General features: G+C 40.5%; 1 protein-coding gene across 3 annotated transcripts; it reads left to right on the top strand.

Moving 5' to 3' along the window:
* Positions 1 to 1796: 1796 nt before the first annotated feature.
* On the top strand, positions 1797 to 12639 carry LOC123757484 (ALG1, chitobiosyldiphosphodolichol beta-mannosyltransferase). Of its 3 annotated transcripts, XM_069327011.1 has the most exons (4): positions 1797 to 1954; positions 5038 to 5147; positions 9609 to 9793; positions 11069 to 12639. In XM_069327011.1, exons 3-4 carry the CDS (start codon positions 9738 to 9740, stop codon positions 12405 to 12407), a joined length of 1395 nt encoding a protein of 464 aa, XP_069183112.1. In that variant the 5' UTR covers positions 1797 to 1954; positions 5038 to 5147; positions 9609 to 9737; the 3' UTR covers positions 12408 to 12639. The 3 variants fall into 3 exon arrangements, with proteins under 3 accessions (XP_069183112.1, XP_045597105.2, XP_045597104.2); XM_045741149.2 differs by lacking the exon at positions 9609 to 9793; XM_045741148.2 differs by lacking the exons at positions 1797 to 1954; positions 5038 to 5147 and adding an exon at positions 9103 to 9120.
* Positions 12640 to 14164: the final 1525 nt, after the last annotated feature.

Raw genomic sequence — 14164 nt, 5'->3', positions numbered from 1 at the left:
CACGGGCATGAATAGCCCGTAAGTGCCATCACCAGTATCAATGGATGATACTGGAGATCTGTGGAGGTGCGACTGCACCCTGCGTGACGGGAGATGTCTCCCGTGTGAGTAGTACGCTACTGTTACCTGGTACCTGGTTGATGGGGTTCTGGGAGTTCTTCTACTCCCCAAGCCCGGCCCGAGGCCAGGCTCGACTTGTGAGAGTTTGGTCCACCAGGCTGTTGCTTGGAGCGGCCCGCAGGCCCACATACCCACCACAGCCCGGTTGGTCCGGCACTCCTTGGAGGAATAAACTGTCGTTATCCTATATTTATATATGCCTCAGGAGTCAGATTAGGTGTTGCGTCCACTCCCAGGTTTCTTTCTCGAATCGTCACAGGTAGGCAGTTCCCCTTCATCGTGTACTGCCCCTTTAGTTTCCTATTACCTGATCCCATTTTCATAACTTTACATTTGTTCGTGTTGAACTCCGGTAGCCATTTCTCCGACCGTCTCTGTAACCTGTTCAAGTCCTCATGGAGGATCCTACAATCCTAATCTGTCACAACCCTCTCATTATTGTGTGTGTGTGTACTCACCTAGTTGTGATTGCAGGGGTTGAGTTCTGGCTCTTTGGTCCCGCCTCTTAACTGTCAAACAACTGGTGTACAGATTCCTGAGCCTACTGAGCTCTATTATATCTACATTTGAAACTGTGTATGGAGTTTCCTTATGTACTCTACCACATCACTGCATAATGCATTCCATCTGTTAACTACTCTGACACTGAGAAAGTTCTTTCTAACGTGCCTGTGACTCATTTGGGTACTCAGTTTCCACTTGTGTCCCCTTGTTTGCGTACCAACCGTGTTAAACAGTTTATCTTTATCTACCCTGTCAATTCCTCTGAGAATTTTGTAGGTAGTGATCATGTCTCCCCTTACTCTTCTGTCTTCCAGTGTCGTAAGGTGCATTTCATGCAGCCTTTCCTCATACCTCATGCCTCTTAGTTCTGGGACTAGCCTAGTGGCATACCTCTGAACTTTTTCCAGTTTCGTCTTGTGCTTGACAAGGTACGGGCTCCATGCTGGGGCTGCATACTCCAGGATTGGTTTTACATATGTGGTATACAAGGTTCTGAATGATTCCTTACACAGGTTCCTGAAGGCAGTTCTGATGCCAGCCTTGCATACGCCGCAGGTGTTATTATTTTTATATGGGTTTCAGGAGACTGATTTGGTGTGATATCAACTCCTAGATCCTTCTCTCTATCTGTTTCGTGAAGTACTTCATCTCCCATTCGGTATGCTGTGTCTGGCCTCTGTTTCCTCTTTTAGTTTTATTACATCATTCATGTGTGTGTGAGGGGGAGGGGGAGGGGGAGGGGGAGCGGGAGGGAATAGTTACTAGTAGTTAGTAACAGTTGATTGATTGATTGATTGACAGATGAGAGGCGAACCGAAAAAGCCGAGCGCAACCCTTGGCAACACAACTAGGTGAGTACAAGAGGGGAATTGACAGGGTGGACAAGGATGGATTATTTAACACGGGTGGCACACGCACAAGGGGACACAGGTGGAAGCTGAGTACCCAAATGAGCCACAGAGACATTAGAAAGAACTTTTTCAGTGTCAGAGTGGGTAGTAAATGGAATGCACTAGGAAGTGATGTGGTGGAGGCTGACTCCATACATGTAGATATGATAGAGCCCAGTAGGCTCAGGAATCTGTACATCAGTTGATTGACGGTTGAGAGGCGGGACCAAAGAGCCAGAGCTCAACCCTGCAAGCACATATACTGTATTGTATATAAGTGAGGTGACGCATGTGTGTGTACTGGCGTGGCTGGGTGCTCCCTCTAGCGTGTATATGGTGTGAGGTGTTCAGTACACCGTGAGGCCCCGCGGGTGGTGGTAACGTCCCTCTCTCACACACCTGTCGCACTACCCCTGCACCACCACACCTCCCTCTAGTCGGTAATCATATACCAGGCCACATTGTTGTGACTTCTCAGTTCTGTGGTGTGTTGGGAGGCAGTGGAGGCCACACTAGTGGTGGGAGGCAGTGGAGGCCACACTAGTGGTGGGAGGCAGTGGAGCCACACTAGTGGTGGGAGGCAGTGGAGGCCACACTAGTGGTGGGAGGCAGTGGAGGCCACACTAGTGGTGGGAGGCAGTGGAGGCCACACTAGTGGTGGGAGGCAGTGGAGGCCACACTAGTGGTGGGAGGCAGTGGAGGCCACACTAGTGGTGGGAGGCAGTGGAGGCCACACTAGTGGTGGGAGGCAGTGGAGGCCACACTAGTGGTGGGAGGCAGTGGAGGCCACACTAGTGGTGGGAGGCAGTGGAGGCCACACTAGTGGTGGGAGGCAGTGGAGGCCACACTAGTGGTGGGAGGCAGTGGAGGCCACACTAGTGGTGGGAGGCAGTGGAGGCCACACTAGTGGTGGGAGGCAGTGGAGGCCACACTAGTGGTGGGAGGCAGTGGAGGCCACACTAGTAGCCTCCACTGACCAGATATAGCACAATATAGACCAGACCCAGCACCACAGATTACTTGTATAACTAGCATATTTTTTGTCCTGTGTAATTAATACAATTTTGTTATGTTTATACATGTACAAAGTAACAATGTTGATGTGTAAATAACATTCTTGCATAGCCACTAACACCATTGCTTTGTTCTCTGGGCACTGTTGAGATGTGACCCATGTACAAAAGGGTCTTTTACACCATTGTTAGAGTTGGAAAGCTTGGAAGGGTTATTGTCGTTCACGTAGCCAAGTATGAGGCTATTTGGCAGCTATCCTAACTCTCTACTCCTTTAACCAGTTAGCCCAACAGACATTATATCGATCGCTTAAAAGCAAAGCTGGGAACATTAGTAAAATACCACCTATGGTATATGAGAGGGCCGATTATGCCTTTGCACCACCCATATCTCTGCTATTCAACAAATCTCTAGTGTCATATTCTTCCTGAGATCCTTAAAAAAGAAAGAGTAATGCCAGTTCATAATGGAGGTGATATAGCAGATAAACAATTGCAGACCAATATCATATACCAATACTATCACAAATAATTGAAAATGTTATTTATAAACAGCTCTATTCCTATGTTGTAAAATTCAACATATCAAATCCTTGCCAGTTTGGCTTCCATTCCCCAAAAAGTACCAATACTGCTATTATTAGTCTGCTTGATGTAATCTACACAGTAAACAGTAATTAATTCACTTTTGTAAACAGAGTGGTAGACAGTTGGAACATGTTAGGTGAGAAGGTGGTGGAGGCCAAAACTGTCGGTAATTTCAAAGTGTTATATGACAGAGTGCTGGGAAGACGGGACACCACGAGCGTAACTCTTATCCTGTAACTACACTTAGGTAATTACCAGCATTATGTACTCTCACAGCCCACTGTACTTTCTTGTATATAAATAAATAATCACCCAGTGAAACCAGTTACTGCCTATACCGAGCAGTGCTTCACTATTTTATACCCTAAACACTTTGCATACAGGTGGCTTTATGAAATACAGTATGCATTTTATGTAACCACTATTCAATCACTGTACCATGTTCTTGTGTCTATTTTTTTTTAATACAGTGGAACCTTGGTTGACGACTGGCCTAGAACACAAAATTTTTGGTACACGTCAAATTCATTGTAAAATTTGAATTGGTGCACGGCGGTTTACTTGGAAGAGGACGTCTGTTCATGCGCGTATGGGTCAAATGAGTGCTGGGGGCGAGGCACTCTGTTTACAAGTCTATCTCGCGTAGTGACGACTGAGACCATGCTTTGAATTCTTTGTTCTTGCCTGCTTTTTTTAAACATAAAAAAGTTGTTCTTATATATCATGCCATATGTCCTAAGAAAGTCATTGGTAAAGTTCAACCTAAGAAAATAGTTGTGAGAAAGATGATAGAGTAAAAAGCAAGAGATCATTCTTAGTAAATGAATGTGATGTCTCACTACAGAAGTGTTAAAACAGGGAAAACCAAGTATCTTTAGACAGATTCTTAGTAAGACAAGCAAGCAGGGAGTCACAACCAAGTCCTAGTGGTATACCTGTAAAACGTAAGAGAGAGAGAGAGTACCCCAGAAATGTCATCACTGTTGTTGTAATGGACGGGGACTCTCCTTCCAAACATTAACACCTTTCCTTCTCCCCTCCTCCTCACTGTTTTCTATATTCAATGAGAGTCCTCATTCAAGGTATGATATACTGTATTGTAGCCAGTACAAAATGAGTATTATTCAGTATAAAATGTATTTTTAAGTTAATATTTTTGCGGGTGTGGAACGGATTAATTCAATTTACATGTTGAAATGGAAATATTGTTTCATATACTGTACTGATAAAATTTTTACAATTTTTTTTTTAACTATTCTATACAGGTATTTTGTTATTGGTTTAAGCACCCAGTATACATTATTTGTCATAGTGATTTGTCATTGTCAGGGACAGGAAACTTGTTAGGTTTATCTATCAGGCCAACGACCGATCTTCCCAGGATGCAACCCACACCATTTGCTTAACTCCTGAGTACCTATTTACTGCCAGGAGAACAGATAATCAAGTGTAAGGTCCCCCATAGGTCAATTGCAATTGCTTTTTTGGCTATTTACCTGATTTCAGCAATGTAAAATTAAGCAATTAAAATCAACATTGGTGATCAATAAAATCAAAGTACTGGACAGTACTGTATTATCCAGAAAGCACTTTAATTTCAAATGATTGTTTACATTATTTTTATAAGGACTAAGAACACCAGGTTACAGGAAACATGATGGAAAATTATCACTAATTTGGGTAAATAAATGTTTTGCCTGAAACACTGCATGTCAGTGGCTTTGCAAGAATGTACCTTTATTCACCAAAATCTATATTTTCTAAACACGTACTGTCTTGTTTATACTGTATATAAATTAATTTGGATTAAAAATTTTGTTGCATATATATATATTTTCTTCAATATTATTAATAATATTGAGTAAATTGCATAAGATATGTATTTGTTCTTTCTAATATTTTAATTTTATTATACTTTGCAGGGGAATAGGTAATAGTGTCAGAAGAAGTCATTGATGGAGAGATGATAACGGAATCCTCATGTTTTCTCCCGGAGGAAATATTTGTGTTGAATCAGTCCTTACTTTGAGAGGTAACCATCAGTCATGAATTTTTTAAATGAAACAGGTATGGTAGTGTGCATATGCTAGTGATGACAATCATTGGCCAATACCGTAAATATAATTTTGATATAGAAATGATAGTGCCTGTATAGTGATAAAAAAATACCGATTCTTCTATACTGATGCCTAATATTGTCATGTGTTAGAGCAGTATTAGAAAAAGTGTTGCAAAAATAGGTCAATTCCACCAATATTGGTACAGGGGTTCAAGTAACATGTGAAGACTGCGAATGTAATAAATTTGTTTGGATAAAGTTAATAACAAGGGTGTTAATTTACTCTTTTTATCATCGAATTGCACTTGTTTACTACTGTTTTTGTCTTTGTCTTACTCAAGCAGGCTTGAGTAGGCGAGTTCATTTGGCATGATTCAACACAATGTTGTGCTCTTGCACTGGTGCATGTTTCTTCAATCACAGGTCTTCTAGAATGATCGACTCGACCCATTTAAAGAAAATTATTAATATTTAGAAAGTCACAAATTTTATAGTATTAAGGATTCTTCAAACATTTAGGGGACAGGCGATGAGTCACAATAACGTAGCTAAAGTATGTTGACCAGACCACACACTCGAAGGTGAAGGGATGATGACGTTTCGGTCCGTCCTGGACCATTCTCAAGTCGATTGTGGACCATTCTCATTCTCGCAATCGACTTGAGAATGGTCCAGGACGGACCGAAACGCCGTCGTCCCTTCACCTTCTAGTGTGTGGTCTGGTCAACATTTAGGGGACAGATTACAAAATAACATAATATGGGATTATTGGGTTGTTTCAAAGGAAGTTTATACATACAAAGTACTGTATATGAGTGCATTTGGTTGGGTATAAATGAGAGCTATATATATATGGGTAAATAGGCCTGCTGCTCTCTCATATATTTTCTTATAATATTTATACAGTATCAACAACACCAGTTGGATTGGTGTGAAGTATAAACCCTGCAAGGTTTCATGTTTGTACATTGATGCACAGAATGATCGTAATTATTGTTTGATGATAGTTGTTAGGATTTTATCGGCTGTAGATGAGGATATTTCCTACCTTTCTTGTATGTACCTATTGTATAGTTGTGTTTTAAATAAAAGAAAAAAGGGGTAGTACAAGCAGTCCCCCCTACTATGAACAGGTTATATTCTGAACCTGTGTTCGTATAGCATTTCCACATTTCCCATAGGTGCCATGCTATAAATGGGGGATACGTTTCTGGACCATGAAAAATCATCACAAAACCAACGTTTTTGGGACAAAAAACACTGCATATTATTTACCGATGAGGACCATAGTACAGTATATATACCGATGTACAGTACAACGAAATTAGAAAGTAGAAATCAGCACTTGAGTTGGACAAACCAGAAAACTATTTTCTACTTACGGTATATTGCCAAGACAAACTAAACTAACCTAACTTTCCTAGGCCTGATACATGATATCTGAGGCCTTATATAGCACAAGACCTCAGATATAGTACAAGGTCCTGCCCCCCCCCCCCCATGCAGGCCGCTACAGCATTCAATTCCTCAGCTGATGTGGACTGTGGCAGTCGTCGATTCTGGCCTCTGGCTCTTGCAGTTCTGTACCTTGTGGTGTATTCTGTATCCTTAATCGTCCTGCAATGTCTGCGAGCAGACATTGCAGGACAATTAAGGCAGTGTCTGGGATGCTCCTGGACACAGGTTCGAATCCTCGTCACGGCCCTTGTGGATTTGTTCTGCAAGCAGCTTTGTCTAGTTGTCATCCTATGTCGAGTGAATTGTCGAGTTCCTCCAGCTCCTTAAATGACAGGCAGGAACCCTGAATGCGGTGAGCATTTCCCCTCTGTATTGCCATGCTGAGGCACTGGAAAAGGAAGGTGGTAGCTTTAGGGTCTCTTGTCTCGCCAGTTCCTTGAAAAAAAAAAACTGGTGTCACTCTTACCCCAGGCGCAGTGTGTTTCAGAAGCAATAGGGATAAAATTGTAGTGGTGATCTGGATCTCTGTACTTAAAGGATTTGACCGATTCCCTGTGAGTGGTAGTGCCACCCGGTTGTGCAACACTGAGGTCAATGTAGATGTTAGCCAGGGTTGATACACATGTGTGGTCCCATACCAGCTGCTTGCCATTCTTCCAGTGGTTCATTGTGATACCATCTGTGCGACCAATAAGAGCATCAGAGTTATGGTACATTAGGTAACAGGGCTCTCTCTCGGCTGGACATCCAGCTGTGGTGAGGCTCCTCTTGATGATGATGTTAACTTCATTGTGCCTAGAGTGCCATTCCCCTGTGCTTTGGCAGAGTAGGCCATGGTGGCCGTACTTGTCGGCCATCACCTTGCCACAAATACAGTACACCTATATATTTGGTGTGGATTGAGGCAGCAAGGCAGAGGGCCACAGCAATTCGGAGGGGCGTGTGGTGTGAGACGTGTGCCGGTTGCCAACATTGGGGGTTGCTAACAGGAAGTCCCCTGCATGTGGGGCTGCTACTGTTGTGAGGCGAACAATGTCGTGTTGTGTTGTTGCAGCACCTAGGCACTCTGCAGCAACTTAGTCTATAATAGGGCCATTCCAGCTGGATTGCTTGTGGGCTTTCGAGGGTGGTGGTTGAGGTTATGAGTCTGCACAAGAGGCCCACTTGGTGGCACAGCGTATAAAATTGGGATCGTGGTGTATGCCTGCTAGCTGATCTAAGTAGGCTGGTAGAATTTACTTCACAAGGTTATCGAGGAGCCGAGATGCCAAGGATGCCAAGGAGGAAGACAGGAAGGCTGCTACAGCGATTTGCATTGCTGTTCGAACATACATACATACCTTATTTATATATATATGTTATATATATATATATATATATATTTTATATAATTTATTAATTGAAATTATAATCAGCATTATTCCTGTTTTTTTCCACCATTATTTAATCATTAATAATTAATCATTATTTCCACCCATGCACAATGTATCTTTATTTCATATATAGAACCTATTCTCAAATTACTGTTATAATTAGTTAATGTACCATTATTATGAAGATAATTCTGAACAGTTAGGTGATCTGAAAATTTATCTGCCTAATCTTGCCAGCATTATCCTTATCTGTAAATGATTGTACTGTATATTAACAACAGATTCTATATATCCTTTGTATATTGCCAATTGTGGTAATAAAAATCTACATCTCTATAAAATGTACTTAGCAGTTTCTTAACATATTATATACTCTAAATATACTGGTAATTTATGCATAACTTTAAATATTGATATATTTAATGTTCAGAAACCTTTTCCTGGCATATATACACAACTAATATTATATTTAAAAAGCAAGCTGTATGTAAAAGATAAAATTCAGAGATTGAGACATGAAACAGGACTACTGAGAACGAAGAAGAAATGTGAAATGCTAAACGAACAGTTGAACTTCACATCCCTGGAAAACAGAAGAGTAAGGGGAGACATGATAACCACCTACAAAATTCTCAGGGTAATTGATAGGGTGGACAAAGACAAACTCTTTAGCACGGGTGGAACAAGAACAAGGGGACACAGGTGGAAACTTAGTACCCAGATGAGCCACAGAGACATTGGAAAGAATTTTTTCAGTGTTAGAGGAGTTAACATATAGAATGCATTAAGCAGTGATGTGATGGAGGCAGATTCCATACACAGTTTCAAATGTAGATATGATAGAGCCCAGTAGGCTCAAGAATCTGTTCACCAGTTGATTGACAGATGAGAGGTGGGACCAAAGAACCAAAGCTCAACCCCCACAAGCACAACTTGGTGAGTACAACTAGGTGAGTACATAGACAAAATCTCATATCCTGATATCAGGTGTTGTCCAAGTGATTAGAGGTCACCGCTCCTCGGCGAGTTGTATGAGTAAACACACAATCACTAGTCATAACTACAACCAAAAGTGAGGACTGGCTCTATCATCCATTATATAATGACAACACAAGGTAAGCCTCACTTCACATAAAAGTATTAGGGCTTTGAAGCTTCAGCTCTCTGCATTGTGCTGTATAATATTTTTTTTTTGTTTTAAAATTGTTAATATTTTATATTAATAATACTAAATATTCACAAGAAGGTAGAGTGGGTTGGTGAGATTACATAAGATTGGTATATTTACATTCATGCAAAGCCACTAACATGCGTAGTGTTTCCTGCAGGTCTTTGATGTATCATACCAGGTAAGATGAAAAGGTACATTGTAGCAATGTTTTATATCAACAAATAACTTCAATATAAATTGACAGAGGTGATTACATTGGTAAAGATGTCTTTAGTCGTATGTATATTAATGTCTACTAATATTGGGGAAGTGGGTAGTACAAGATACAGTGTGAGTTTGAAGCACAAGGTAGGAAACTATGAGGAAGAAATTAGATACTTTTTGGTTTTACTTTTGAATAGGGCATCAATTGGATTTTTTTTAATTCATCAGGGAGTGAGTTCCAAAGAACGGGTCCTTTTATTTGCACGGAGTAAGAACATAAGAACAAAGGTAACTCCAGAAGGCCTATTGGCCCATACGAGGCAGCTCCTATTTATAACCACCCAATCCCACTCATGCATGTCCAACCCACGCTTGAAACAATCGAGGGACCCCACCTCTACCACGTTACGCAGGTAATTGGTTCCACAAATCAACAACCCTGTTACCGAACCTGTATTTACCCAAGTCTTTCCTAAATCTAAACTTATCTAATTTATACCCATTGTTTCGTGCTCTGTCTTGTGTTGATACTTTTAATACCTTATTAATATCCATTTTTGTCCATTCATCCACTTGTAAACCTCTATTATGTCACTCCTAACTCTTTGCCTTTCCAGTGACAGGAAAGGCAAACACTTTGCCTGAGTGTTTGCACAGATTTAGTTTGACGCTGGGGATATCAAAAGAGATATTTATTTCTGGTGTGGTGCTCATGGGTTCCATTATACCTATCAAGGAAAAGTTTCAGATCAAGATTAGCATTTAAGAACAAGATTTATTTTTACATGTAAATAGCACATGAGAATGTGTGGAGTGTGTGTGTGTGTGTGTAGCATGTTAATGGACCTAAACAGAGGTGCGGGCAGTGTGTTGTCTGAAGATAGTTTATAGTTCTGATAGCAGTTTTTTGCTGTATGATGATGGGCTTGAGGTAATTTGCAGTGGTTGAACTCTATGCACAGATACCACATGTAAGATATGGATAGATTAGCTCGTAGTATGATGAGAAGAGAGTAGAGTAGGGAACATTATTGTATCTGATTTTAGAAGTATACCAACTGTTTTTGAGACTTTTTTTTTTTTGGCCGTGTGTTGTATTTGGGTGCTGGAGTTTAGCCTCTTGTCTGTGTATAGGCCAAGGAATTTGTTGGTTGACATCCATGAGTGTACATTTTTTAATTCACCATTGACAATATTATTTAGTGTGTGGGGGTTGGGGTCAGAATAGATAAAGGTAGCATCATCAGCAAATAGTAAAGTTGGCATCTTCTTTGGTTTGTTATATACGTACTGGTATTGTTCTGTAGTATGACACCCCATTGAGCACCTGGTGGTCAACGACATTTGTTTGTGTACCAGTATATTGGTACTGGTAGTATAGGCTTATTTTTGCAATACTGTATCATTATGAGTATCTGTTAATAAAACTGTAAGAGTGTCGATATCAGTCAGAATATTGGTATTGGTACACCTCTTGTTTTGGCACTAGCCAACAAAAGTGCAACATTATCTATGAGATTGTGATGCAACTTATACATCCACAGTGTGCCTATAACCCTCTATACTTTTTTATTCATAGTAATACAGTAATATAAAATGAATTAATGTATACTGAATAGTAATGCATGAAATAATTTTTGTGCTATACGTATCAGGTATTTTACCAAATTTAATTAAAATTTTTGCAGGTTGACAAAAATGGGAGACAATGAGAGGGAGCGTGAGCAGGTGACTGTAGTAGTGCTGGGCGATCTGGGTCGTTCCCCACGCATGAATTACCATGCTCTTTCACTCTCGGAAGAAGGCTTTGAGGTCAACCTTGTGGGATTTGCAGGCTCCAAGCCTCAAATAGAAGTCCTTAAAGATGAACATATCACCCTTACATACATGAGACCATCCCCTGATGTATTTAACAAGCTTCCTAAATTACTAGCTTTTGTTGCCAAAGTTATCTGGCAAACAATAATTCTGTTTTTCACATTACTCACTGGGCCAAGAAGCAAAATCCTCCTCTTGCAAAACCCACCAGGAGTCCCAGCTATGCCTGTGTGTTGGCTGTACTGTTTACTCTCTAGAACCAAGCTTCTTGTGGACTGGCATAACTACGGTTATACTATCCTTGCTCTTTCATTAAGAAAGAATCACCCTCTCGTGTTTATCTATCGAGTTGTAGAAAGATTATTTGGTAAGCTAGCACATGGTGGATTGTGCGTTACAAAAGCTATGAAGATTGATTTAGAGCAAAACTGGGGAATTGGGAAATTATCAGTGTTGTATGATCGTCCAGCTGAAAGGTTCCATCCAATATCAATCGAGGAGAAACATAACTTCCTCATGAAGCTGTCTTCAACATACTCTTGTTTTTCTGGTTCTTCACCAGACAAGACAGTCTTTACAGAGAGATACGCAGATGGGAGAGTATCAGAATGTGAAGATCGACCAGCGCTTATTGTGTCTTCTACAAGTTGGACTGAAGATGAAGATTTTTCTATTCTTTTCTATGCTCTGCAAGATTATGAGCGTGTACGGCAGGAGTTTCCCAGTCACTACCCTCCTCTTATAGTTGCAGTTACGGGCAAAGGTCCCCTAAAGTCTTACTACACGTCAATGATGTCGGAGCAGCAATGGATGCACGTTGCAGTTATTACCCCTTGGATGTCTGCTGAAGATTATCCTACATTGCTTGCCTCTGCTGATTTTGGAGTATGTTTACACTATTCCTCATCAGGACTGGACTTACCCATGAAAGTGGTGGACATGTTTGGAAGTGGTATCCCAGTAGCAGCTATAGATTACCCTGCCCTTCCTGAATTAGTACACCACAATGAAAATGGACTTATCTTCAAAAGTAAGAAGGAACTCGCCAATCTCTTGCAGGACTGGTTTCGTGGATTTCCTCGTGAAACTGCAATAAAAGAAACTTACTATGATTTTTACAAGAGTATTGATGAATTTCGAAAACTAAAGTGGCATCCATGCTGGATGTGTAATGCTCTCCCACTTTTCAAGAACAAGAAGCAAGAGTGAAATATTTGTATTATTGATAAACTATTTTGTTGTAAAGTAGAAATCAATGAATAATTCTGCATTTCTAGAATAATGCTGCAAAAAGAACTGCAGTTTTATTTGGTTTCAGTACAAGACAATATGGGCATTGATGATCATTGTCTGATGTAATGTAATTATAATTTTTTTTATGAAATATTAGTATGCAGTTGAATGTTAAGTTTTGATATATTACAAATGATTTATGAATTTATACATGTTTTCTTTTCCACAAGTTATAAAATTGCCAGTTGGCTATACAGTATAGTCATAGTGGCTTAGCGCTTTCTCCTCATAGTTCCCTTCCCTCCTCCTGTTTTGGATTTTACCTGTAGCCAGTTATAACTTTGTTATACAGATTAACATGGAAGGTTATGGCTTGTGTCGATAGTGAAACTGTCACTGGTAGTGCCCTGCTGGCCTGTACATCCATCATAACCTGGGCAGTCACTGAAATTAGAATGTAAACAATTATTCCAACTGTACATACAAATGAGGCAAGGAATTAATTTAATAGCAACAAACCAGCACTTGTAAATGTGCACATACTCCATTTAAATCTAGATATTCATTCCTAGAAAATGGAATGCTGACTGAATTGATGCTAATACAGTATTCTGGTTCATTATAGCATGCTGTTGTTCCTTTGGTAGAGCTTTCCAAAAATCAGTTCTTATTACTGTACTTGCAACCAACATATTGAAGGTTTATTGGGTTACACAATAATTCAATTTTATTTGTGATTTATAAATCTAGTCAAATTAATAATAATGAATAAAAATTATAAGGAATAAATTATTAAACTCACTAGTGTACAACTTAACCCTGTATATGGCAAATTAGATAGCACAGAGAGGAAGTACTGGTGGGAAGATGCACCAGGTTGGTGCACAGCCTCCTTGATGATAGGCCAGTTGTTGCACAGCCTCCTCGATGATAGGCCAGTTGTTGCACAGCATTTGGTTAGGCGGGTCGTATATTCAAACTGCTTAACCTGACCAGTGGTCACTGAGGGGCCCAGGCTCCTGACCAGTGGTCACCAGCTCCTACTCACCATTCAACTACGCTACAATATGTTTAAAACTTGGACACCCGTCAAGGAGTTTGTCAAGAATTCTTAGCTTCACAGTTTCTATCCAGTTTTACCTCCTTGTAAATTTATTCTAATTTATTTATTCTAATTTACCTAATTATTTACCTAACTTATTCCAAGATAGTGCTCTTTGTAAAATAAATATATATTATATATGTCCATATAGTACTGTATACTGTATATAGTATATTGAGGGCCACTAACACTAGTGGCCTCGACGAGGACAGGAAACCGGCGGCTTGTCGAAGGTCCCCCAATTTACCTTGATCTTTTCCTATTATACTTTAAAATTTAACAGAGTTTTGGCATTTACGGCTTCGGCGGGTAGGCAGTTCCATGGGTTTATAACGCTGTGGGTGGACAAGCATCTATTCCCAGTCCTACATTTTGGCTTACATATATATAATGATGAGGTAAATTTGTGTATGGGGAGGAGATGGTAAAGTCTTCAGTACACATGGGGAGAACAGTTGTGGGGGGGGAGATTCCCTCCCCTTTGGGAGGGTGGGAACCCCTGGAGTTCTGCCCCGCACTCTCCAAGGAGCAAATTGACCTAATCAATTGTCTTCACCCAATATTCCTTTTTTGTTTCATCTGGCGGGGATCCGTCTAGGAATTAAAGCGGTATTCTTTTTCTGGGAAACTT

The sequence above is a fragment of the Procambarus clarkii genome, chromosome 19 (assembly GCF_040958095.1).
Source record: "Procambarus clarkii isolate CNS0578487 chromosome 19, FALCON_Pclarkii_2.0, whole genome shotgun sequence".
In the NCBI taxonomy this organism is placed as follows: Eukaryota; Metazoa; Arthropoda; class Malacostraca; order Decapoda; family Cambaridae; genus Procambarus; species Procambarus clarkii.
This window is presented reverse-complemented; position numbering and strand designations above follow the sequence as displayed.

Bases quoted from the DNA above. Each gene is read 5' to 3' on its own strand.
- LOC123757484 (XM_069327011.1), top strand. From the start codon at position 9,738: ATGTCCAACCCACGCTTGAAACAATCGAGGGACCCCACCTCTACCACG. The intron at 9,794-11,068 runs GTAATTGGTTCC...AAATTTTTGCAG, and splicing joins ACCTCTACCACGTTACGCAG to GTTGACAAAAATGGGAGACA.